The 11022-nt window shown below is 42.3% G+C and overlaps 1 protein-coding gene across 1 annotated transcript in view; it reads left to right on the top strand.

The window, feature by feature from the left end:
• Positions 1-10447, top strand: part of MYRIP (myosin VIIA and Rab interacting protein) — a 159399-nt gene extending 148952 nt beyond the window's left edge. Inside the window, exons 14-16 of the mRNA XM_014534937.1 lie at positions 895-1139; positions 4313-4508; positions 8354-10447. Of these exons, the coding sequence (XP_014390423.1) occupies positions 895-1139; positions 4313-4508; positions 8354-8386 (474 nt within the window). The 3' untranslated portion in view covers positions 8387-10447. The remainder of the gene's footprint in view (positions 1-894; positions 1140-4312; positions 4509-8353) is intronic.
• Positions 10448-11022: the final 575 nt, after the last annotated feature.

The raw sequence follows: 11022 nt of genomic DNA, 5'->3' as shown, positions 1-11022 counted from the left end.
TTTCATTGTTACAAATTGAACATAATTAAAGCATAGTGATTAATCACAAAAACAACATGTAATTATATATGTGTTTTCCGATGGTCTTAGGCGACCCCTGTGAAAGGGTCATTCGACCCCCAAAGGGGTCGCAACCCACAGGTTGAGAACCGCTGCACCACATTAATTCTAGTACCTGTATGTCAAAGTTTGACATGTAAAAGTCATAACATTCCAAACAAGATTACCATAGCCTCACAGGGCAGGGTGGATTAAGGCATGGGGTCTGGCGTCGGCCCGCCAGAGCTCAAAACCAGGCTCTACCACTTCACAGCTAGGAGACCTGGAGAAGTCCCTGAACTTCTAGGACACAATGTTCTCACCTCTAATACGGTGATGGTACTGGTACCTCCCTCAAGGGTTTATGCCATGAGCATTAAATAAGTCGCACAAAGCCCTTGGTTCAGCACTTGACTCAATAAATATGTGTCGTTGGCATCATCATCACTATCACTGTCCTGCCGGCTCTGCCACCTTAGCTGTGAGTGCCTGTCTAGCCTCTAGGAGACCTGGAGAAGTCCCTGAACTTCTAGGACAGTGTTCTCACCTCTAATACAGTGATGGTACTGGTACCTCCCTCAAGGGTTTATGCCATGAGCATTAAATAAGTCGCACAAAGCCCTTGGTTCAGACTTGGCTCAATAAGTATGTGTCGTTGACATCATCATCACTATCATTGTCCTGCCAGCACCACCACCTTAACTGTGAGTGCCTGTCTAGCCGGTGTCTGTGCCAACCCACAGAATCTCTCCTGGTGCCAGGAAAGCAGGGACACAGAGCAAAAGATGAGCCTTCTGGCCTTTTGCTTTGTCTTGGGTCTGCAGAGCTGAGCTCAAGGCTGTGCCTCCTCCGCAGGTGTACCTGGCGGCAGGCACTGTGTACGGACTGGAAGGCCAGCTGAATGAGCTGGAGGATGCCGCCCGCTGCATCCACAGTGGCACTGATGAGACCGAACTGGCAGATCTGGAGGACCAGGTGGCCACGGCTGCAGCCCAGGTCCACCATGCTGAGCTCCAGGTAAGGACACTCCTCTCTGCCCAGATGGGAGATCGCCGAGCAAAAGGAGAGAGCACCCTATCTTCCACAAGAATTATTTCGAAGTCCTTTTATCTCTCAGTTCCTGCATTTCCAGCTCAGTTGCATGGATATGATCCTTCAGGGTGGATTCCTTTTAAAGTGCAGCCTTCCTTTCCCAAATTTCTAGCCTTGATAATATATCAGACTTCTCTTTAAAACTTATGCCACTTAGGGTTAGGGTCTAGCAGGAAGAAATATTATTTATGGATGTTTGGGAAGGTTTTGTTGTAATAATTAGTTACTCCTGCTTCCAAATTTTCCTAGGCTTAAATTATTGGGGCCAAATTTTATGGCAGGAAATCTCTCTCTCTCTCTCTCTCTCTCTCTCTCTCTCTCCCTCCCTCCCTCCCTCCCTCTTCCACATTCTCTAAAAAATCAATAGAAAAAATATCCTCAGGTGAGGATTAGCAACAACAAAAAGTTGACTATACATTATATTATTATTCTATTAATAAGCATGGCCAGAATGTGCAGGTTCATTTGGACTGGGGCCCCAGGAACACAGAATGTCTGCATGCATGACAAGAATTGCATGACTAAGGCAGAAGCCCAGTCCTGGATCCAGAGGTGCATGGGGGAGGGCAGAGGGCACTTGGAGTGTGTGTGAAAAAGAAAGACAAACAGGATTCCAGTGGTCAATACCAAGGATGGAACCTGGGCACTTATGGCAACAGGGCAAACATTAAGAACTCAGACAGCCTGAGGACAAAGAGAGGGTGAAGATTCAAACCAGAGTAGCTAGTGTTCAGAACAGCCCCCACTTCCACCCCCGCCACCCTCAAGGTGTGCCACTTTGGCTTGTGCATTATTTTAAGCTTAAAGAATTTACAGAATTTAAGTTAGTGGTCTTGCCCCATAATAAGAGTTATCACGAGAAATAACTTTTTATGACCTATGTATAGCACATGGTAAACTTTTAATTACTGAACATCTCTCCTTGTAGTCCTATGAATGACCTTTCTCCCTTCTGAAGCCTCAAGATGCTTTATCTCATCCTCAGCTCAATGTCATATATACTTCATTTTCCCTTTCTGTTGCTGAAATTCTCATGTATGTGGAGTCTCTGACTCTCTCATGTCTGTGGGATTCCCACAGAGCTTCTCTGAGTTCTGTGAGCTGCTCCAGCAAATTAATCAAACCCAAGGATGGTGTCCTGGCAACCTCCAATCTATAGCAAGTAGGTCAGAAGCCCAGGCAACAATCTGGGCTTGGTACTGATGTCTGAAGTTTGGAGGGTGGGGGCAGCCTTGGAGAACTGAACCTTTACCCTGTGGATCTGACTCTATCTCTGGGTACATAGTGTCAGAATTGAGTTGAATTCTCAGACCTCCTGCTGGTGCCCAGGAATTCCTTATTGGTGTGGGGGGAAACCCTCCTCCACACATTGGCAATGGGTCTCAGAACCCCTTTACCTACATTCCAGTGAAGACATTTATTAAACACCCACCTGTGGTGGCTGTTTGACCTGTGCTGGAGTCCTCACTCCCAATTACTAACAAAGAGAGGAGTTGGCACAATGGAAAGAGCCTTGCCTCAGGAGTCAGGCAGACGTGGGTGGTGAATGAGGTGGTACTGGGTAGTTTTTTACAGCTTAATTCCTCAAGACCTACTTCAAAGGACATCCAGCTAACATGGTTAGCATGTGGAACTGCACTGAATGGGGTATCGCAGAACAAATCCGAGTTCCTGAGTCAGAAGACCTGGTTGCAGATCTCGTACACGTCATTTAGCTTGCCAGGGCCTCAGTGTCCTCCAGCGTGAAACCAGAAAGTAGGCCTAGGAGCTGAAAAGACCCCTCCAGGATGACAAAATGACCTGGGGCCTTGAATTAAAATCTTGAGCTCAAATCCCACGCTTACTGCAAATCTACTCTGTGACTTGTGGTGATTCAACCTCTGACTCCCACCTCTCCCATATTCTTGGTTTCTTAGTTGAATAGAGAGAACTGATTCATCCAGCATTGAGCAAGTCTCTCAAGTGATGGATGTTTGCTCTCCCACATCCTTGAATCACAGGGACTGGGACTAAAGACCAATTAGGTGTTCTTGCATCCAGCCCATTGCTCCTTCCCACTCCCCAAATCCCCCAGCTTGGAAACTCATTAGATACCTGAGAGCTGGGAGAATGAGAGCCTGGGTCCTAAATGGATAACTGGGGATACAGCACTTCCATTGTACTGTCGGATCCACTTGCTTTACATAATAACTTCAACTCAACTGGGAACAACGCTCTTGGATTCTGGTTGTTTTCTTTTTCCAGGAGAACGGACAAAGGAAAAATAGTGGGATGAACTAATCCCCACCACTAGTCCATGCCACTACAGTTGCTTTTCTGGGGGCAATGGGTTTGCATCATTTCCCTCTCCTTACGTATTTTACATTCCCCTCACCTTCTACACCTCTGTTGATCTGGGTCAGTGGTCGGCAAACTCATTAGTCAACAGAGCCAAATATCAACAGTACAACGATTGAAATTTCTTTTGAGAGCCAAATTTTTTAAACTTAAACTATATAGGTAGGTACATTGTTATTAACTTAATTAGGGTACTCCTAAGGCTTAGGAAGAGCCACACTCAAGCCACCAAAGAGCCGCATGTGGCTCGCGAGCCGCAGTTTGCTGACCACAGGCCTAGGGAATATAGTCAATAATATCGTGATAACGTATGGGGCCATAGTCAATAATATCGTGATAACTATGTATGGGGCCAGGTGGGTATTTGCAGCATCGGGGGAACTCTGTAAAGTACATGAATTTCTAACTACCATGCTGTACATCTGAAACTAATACAGAATAATATTGAGTGTAAACTGTAATTGAAAAAAAGGTAATATGATATATATACTGTATAATTTATAACAGCCTTCCCACCCCCACACTCCCAGCCATGGTGTCATTAATATCCTGGCAAGAAGGTGTGAGAATGTTCACACTCAATGGGGTGGACAAGGACTTTAAAGGGCCGCATGGCCATTCAAGTTACATTTTGCCATCAGACAATTTTGGCTCCAAAGTTATAAATACATGCACTTTTTAGAGCATTTTATATGTCCAAATGGCAAATAAGAATTTATGAACCATATTAAATGATCTCTAAGCTACCTTTTCCCAGAAAGCTACTAATGATACCCTATTTGGTTCACTATGAAAAATGAAGCCACAGTCAGACCCGCGGACCAGAATGAGATTCCAGGTCCAGAACACAAGCCTGGGCAATCCGGACACCTGGTCTTTCTTCCTTAACAGTCGGTCCAGCTCTGGGTGACATTCCCATTTGTTTCCTTTCAGCTGAAAAAATGGCGGTATCTTCAGTGACCAACACAAAAACATTCAACCGCAACTTCATTCTCCAAGGCTCCTCGACAAACAGGAAAAGCACCACCAAGGACTTGATGGTAAATGTCGTCTCTGTCCTAACGCCCACCTCTTTCACTGGAGGTGGCACCTCCATTCTGTAGCCCTTCTGTCTGTGGCTTCCCTGCTTGAGCCCCAAGACCCATCCTTTCTGCATGGTCTCCTGGCCTGTCGGTGGGGGTGATGGGGATCTAAGAGGCGACGAACACCGTGCCGGGCATTGCCAACCTCTTTGATATATGGACACAGCCCCTCAACTGCATAACCACCTCCTTGTAGGAACCAATTTTGATAGAAGAGAAATGAAAATGTGGACACATGAATGTAAGGTCGGGTTGAGGTGCAGTGCAGGAGTTTTTATGCTGTTTTTGAACCATACTCACTCTTCCTTAAATTTCCCATTAGCCACCTGTGGTCCTGAAAAAAGGCAGCAACTGCCCCTAAATGAGGCAAAGAAAGGGACAGAAGATAATTTGCACAAACCCTGGAGGTCATATAGAGGTCGGGGAATCATAGATTATTTGCCTAAACACCCACATATGCTTCGGAATTTTGGCAAATGCTCGATGCTACTTATAAGGGATGTGACGACCCAGCTAAACTGCCTCAGTGGTACCATATGCTACGGGCAGACAATGTCTGGGGTGACAAGACCAAAGCAAGGACAAGTATAACTTTTGGCCTTTTATGCATCACAAGTCACGCCCTTCCCCGTCCTCTTCCTCCTCATCTCCTGTCTCCTGAGTGCACTGGTAACAGCGGCGCGATGCTGGCCGTGCCATTTAGAATTACAACCACTGCACCTATGAGGCACCACGTGGCCGGTGCAGGCCATTGCCTTTCCTTCGGTGGCCAGCCATTACCCTTGACCTTTCAAAGTCCAATTACCTTGCTCCTGGCCATTTCTTCGAAGAGCTAAAAGATTCATTATTACACTAAAAGGGCAGACCACTAGGGCTGGGGAAGGAACCTGTGATAAATCAGGTGGTTAAAAATAAATTACCTTTCGTGGAGCTACTAGAACATAGATCGGTGGTTGCCAGGGGCTGCGGGGACGGGGAATAGGAAGCAATTGCTCAGGAGGTGAGAGGTTTTACTTTACAGCGAGGGGAAGCTTTTGAAACCACACAGAGGTGGTGGCGGCACACACTGTGAACATACTAAACGCCACTGAATTGTTCATTCCAAAAGGGTTAATTTTATGTGAATTTCACCTTAATAAATTATTTATTTATTTATTTATTTAAAATATATTTTATTGATTTTTTTACAGAGAGGAAGGGAGAGGGATAGAGGGTTAGAAACATCAATGAGAGAGAAACACCGATCAGCTGCCTCCCGCACTACTGGGGAGGTGCCCGCAACCAAGGTACATGCCCTTGACCGGAATCGAACCTGGGACCCTTGAGTCCGCAGGCCGACGACGCTCTATCCACTGAGCCAAACCGGTCAAAGCAATAAATTATTTTTTTAAATAAATTACCTTTAAATAACAGGTTAAAAATGAAAACATGGACAATATTTACTAAAGAAATGCAAACAAAAATGGAAATACTACTTTCAAGCAAAGTAGAATTTAAGACAAGAAGCATTTGCAGAGAAAAAACAAAGAGGGAAGGTGTTTTAATTTTGGTGAAATAAAGTCGATAACTCATGAGCCTTCCTTGTTTTGGCAAACAATAGAGCAAAACAATTAATTATGCCATGGTTGGTGACTTTAAAATTCCCGTAATTAAGATATTTATTTAACTGTGTACTTTACAGAAGGTTCACTTTCTTTCCAACCATCAATGGGCCATTTATAAAAACTGATTTTATACCAGGTACAAAGAAAATCTCAATAAATTCCAAAAAGTAGACAGTATAAAACTACCTTCTGTGACACCGATGACAAAAATAACCTAGAACAGTACACTGTTGAATAGAACTTTCTAAAATAATGGAAAGGCCACATGTGGTAGCCACATGTGGCTACTGAGCACTTCAAATATGGCCACTGCCTTGGAGGACTGATCTTTACATTTTCATTTAATTTTAACCTAAATGTAAACAGCCACAAGTAGCTAGTGGCTACCATATTGGACAGGGCAAATCTAGAAAATTAGAACAAAAGTAAAAGTAAACAAAAACCCTATTCTGATTTATACAGCATACACAACTGTACATTTATACAAACATGCACATGTGCACACTCTGACACACACATTTCCAAGGAACTATGAACTAAAGAGAAAAGTAAATCCACAGAGCACTTAGAACATGAAAACATTACATATATTGAAACAAATGGGGTCTGTATAAAACTATACGAGTCATATTTATAATATTAAATGTTTTTTGTTATTAAAGAAGCAAAACTAATGAAATAGACATTGAATTCTAGACATCAAAGATAAATTAAAACCAGAGGACTATAGAAATTTATGATAATTGAAGAGTTTGTGCTTTAGAAAAATATAAAATAGAATTTCTTTGTAAACCAAATCAAGAAAAAAATAAATAAAATAAAAACATAAGACTATAAAAGACATGTAAATTTTTAAATTTAAATATATAAATGTGATATAAATCGATGCTAATAAGTTTTAAAGTCATAATTCTAATAAAATCAGAATATTCGTGAAAAATAATTAAAGAAATAAAATTTTTAAATTGATTAAACCTTCAGAAAAAGATTCTCTGGCTAAGTGATTTAGCTGATAAATTTTGAAGGAACAGTTAATTCCCATGCAATATAAAATGTTTCAGAGCAAAAAAAATTAGAAACTAAAAGATATGTTGTGAAGCTACTAGAACCTCGAGTACCAAAGCCTAACATGGCTGGTAAGTGTGTACACATGCTCCATGTTCACACACACACACACATTCACATAGACATATATACAGAGATATACACAAACCACACACTAATTATATTTCTTCAGAGAAATGATGCATACTAAGTAAAATATTAACAAATTAGACACAGAAGAACATTAAATAATAAATTACCAGATAATTTTACAGGAATGCAAGGATACCTTTAATATTGAGATACTGATAAGTCACATCAATAATTCAATAAGAAAAGTAATTTCTCCTTTTAATTTATAGTTTAATCCAGTTCTCATAAAAATCTCAGTGGGACTTTTTTAAGGTTTATGTAGGAATAAATCAGAAAAAATAGACAAAAGCATTTTGCAAAGTTAAAGTGATTTTCCTGCCAGATTTTCAAACAAATTAAAAGCTGTAAAGCAGCGATTTTCAACCTTTTTCATCTCTGGGCACACATAAACTAATTACTCAAATTCTGCGGCACACCAAAATTACATATTTTTTGCCAATCAGACCAAAAAATAGGTATAATTTTGATTCATTCACACTGGATGGCTATTGTTGTGTTGGCTGTTATCATTTTTTTTATTTGACAATCTAAGGGAAGGGCAGTCAGTGCCCCTGACTAAATATTCAGGGATTGCATGTTTTAAAAATCCTTGCTGCATAATGGTAGAAAATTGCTTCTATAAAGGAATTAGTGATGAATGGAATAGATGAGAAAGCTCAGATACAGTGCAGGCACATAGAAAATGTGTTATGTGGATTTTTTAAAGCATTAGGAACTAGGAGGGAAAGTATAGATTTTCTTTTTTTAATGTGCTTGGGAGATTGGCCAAGGGGGTGGTAGTGTGAAGGGCACCAACTTGCCTTAGTAGTCCATATACCCAAATAAATTTCAGGTGGATTAAAATGCACATGGTAAACATGCATCACTTTTTAAATATTATGAACAATGTAACTGGTCAATGAGCATGAATACCTTCTATGACATAAAAAAGCAGCAGCCGTTTCCCAGGCCTCTCCTCCCTTCTGCCACGTGGCTGACCGTGTGCTCACTGTCTCGCCTCAGGAGCCCACTCTGGAATCCGCTGTGATGTATTAGCGCCACGGAGCTCCACTGCCAGTGACCCACTGCCTCCGGCGTACACGACAGTGCCTTGACCCAACAGCCATTGAATACTATATGGATCTCCACCTGAGGAGAGGGCCTGGGGAGCCACGGTGCACAGGGCTGTCCTGATACCTCACCCAGAGAGCGGTCCCAGACATCGGCATGGCGGTCTCGCCCGCTCTCTGCCTTAGGCTCCCAGGAGAAGCCAGGACAGAAAACCGAGATGCTGGCTTCCAACAGTAGAGTTCCACGTCCAAAAATGCATCGTGTCCCTGTCTGCTTTGCTACTGTATGTTGTCTTTGTGATCTTTTTTTTTTTTAAATCCTTTTGCTTCAACTAAAATGACATATCAACAATTTGTCCAAAGAAAAATGGTTGGGTGGGGGTGGGGGTGGGGATGGAGGGAAGGGAGATGGGTATTTTCATTTAATTCATCATCAGTTCTTACTAATCTCTCACAAGCATCTTATCTTGCAAATGCTAAGGGAAAAGATGAAAATGCCCCTGTGTGAGCACTAGGGACTGTCACAGCTGGAGAGTGCTCGCCCATCAAGGATGCAGGTCTCCCTTTAGCCACTTCCTTCCTGCTAGGCCCCAGTCATTCTCATTGCTTTGCGATCACCAGCCACAGAATAGAAAGCTCTGCCTCACCCATGCCACGCCCAGGCCCATTTGAAACTATGGCTCATTGAGAATTTAGGTTCTTCCTTGGACTTCCTGAGACTTTCCCCACTCTGGAGTGGAGAGGGGCTTGAGAAAGCCCATCACTGGCTTAACTTTAGGGCACTGTCCAGAACCAACGTGACGTGGGTCAGCGATGACCGCCTCTAAATGAGGTGTCACTCAATGCATTGTCGCAGACTATAGCCACCTGAGAAAATGTTGTCCTCCAAAATTTACTTCCCAATAAATATTCAGCCAAAGTAGTAAAATGACCATAAAGACAAAAATAGTTAAGGAATAGCCAGAAAACTTTCAGGACAAACTGTGAATTTAATGGACACAGAGTTGATACTAACTCTGTTTCAGGTCTCAAATGCATGACTATGTAGACTGTGTTTATAAAAGCAAATGGAACTGGAATTTCACTCAATCGATCATTCTGCTAATATATTCTGAATCTAAGGAAGAAGGCAAAGATGGGAGGCAAGGGAATAGTATGACTGATGTTTATTATACTTCTCATTTTAATCCTTAGAGCAACCCTATTCAAAAGGTATCGCCATTTTTTTTATATCTGGAGACTGAGGGCCATAGACATTAATTTGCAAAGTCACACCTGGAAGCTAAGTATAGTTAGAATGCCTCATGCCGAAGAGCCTCCCTCCGTCTCTGTGTTGTTTCCAACGGCTGCGCTCTTTTGCTGGTCGGCACATTCCCAGACCTGACTTGCTGATGAAATGTGTGTTGTGGTGCATTCCTGATGGGGGTCTATCTATCTTCCAATAATTATTCTTGCTGATGCTGTGTATGTCTTCTCCAACAGAAATAATGCCTTGGAAATAAAGTCAATCTTTGGTCTTTTGCTCTGTTGGTATGGTTCAAAGCAAACAAATTCAAATTTGAAAAACACAACAGAAAAGATCTGGTTCCAAATAGAACGTTTTCTTTAGGAGGCATGAAAAGCAGCTATTGTTGTGTTACAGTGTTAAAATATTCAGTTTTCCTTGACGAAAATGTGTACTGTGTGAGCCTTGCAAAAAAAAAAAAAAGAAGAAGAAGAAGCCTGCTCTGTGGCATTTGAATTTTTATAAAGGTTTCCTTGTGCCAAAAAAAAGTGCAAAGATTTAATTTACTATTAAAAACCATACGTATATGTTATAGTTCCAGAAGAATTATTTTGTCATCAAGTGATTTTGATCTTCAGTGTCAATATTTATATTTAGATTAATTTTTATAAATGAAAATATTTTAATGGTTTGAGAAAATGAGGATGACAGGACCATTTCTGTGATGGCCTCTGAAAGTTATGCTTGCCTTCGTGTTATATGCACATTGCCGAGAATTACTGTCAGGAGAAATGATAAAGAAGTAAAAGTCATTTATGAAAATAATGTTTGTAGGAATGTGATTTTTGTTTGTTTGTTTTTTTGGTTAGGAAAGGCTGGGAGAGATGAGGGGCTAGGGAAAGAAGCCAGTGGTTAGTCACCAGAGGGGCAAACATTCCAAGTCACGGTTGCCTCGTACCCCAGTCCTTCCAGTCACCTCTCCATGCTTGTTCTCCTGAGAACAGAATTCCCAGCAATCACCTCTACTGAGTGACACCCAGGTAAGACCAGCAATTCTCCAAGCAGGGATCGGAGTGAGAGGATAGGCGTGGTAGTGTGATTTTGCCTCTTAGGGGACATTTTTGATCGCCATATCATGGAGTGGTCATACAGTGGCTAGTGGCCAGGGAGGCTCCTAAACATCCTACAATGCACAGGACAGTCCCCCACAACAAAGATCATCCAACTCAAAATGTCAGGAGTACTTAAGGCTGAGAACTTGGGTTAGACCCTGGCGGTAAGCCTGGGCATCCGTGGAGAAGCCCCTGCCAGTCTCTGCAGGGACTCTGTAGCTGAGCGGGAAGCAGGTCAGGAACTCCCCTGGAGTCTTGCACAGGCTCAGAGCAGTTGTTGCTCCT

This window comes from Myotis brandtii, unplaced genomic scaffold (genome assembly GCF_000412655.1).
Source record: "Myotis brandtii unplaced genomic scaffold, ASM41265v1 scaffold134, whole genome shotgun sequence".
In the NCBI taxonomy this organism is placed as follows: domain Eukaryota; kingdom Metazoa; phylum Chordata; class Mammalia; order Chiroptera; family Vespertilionidae; genus Myotis; species Myotis brandtii.
Note: the sequence above shows the minus strand (reverse complement) of the source record. Positions and strands in the feature narration are given on the sequence as shown.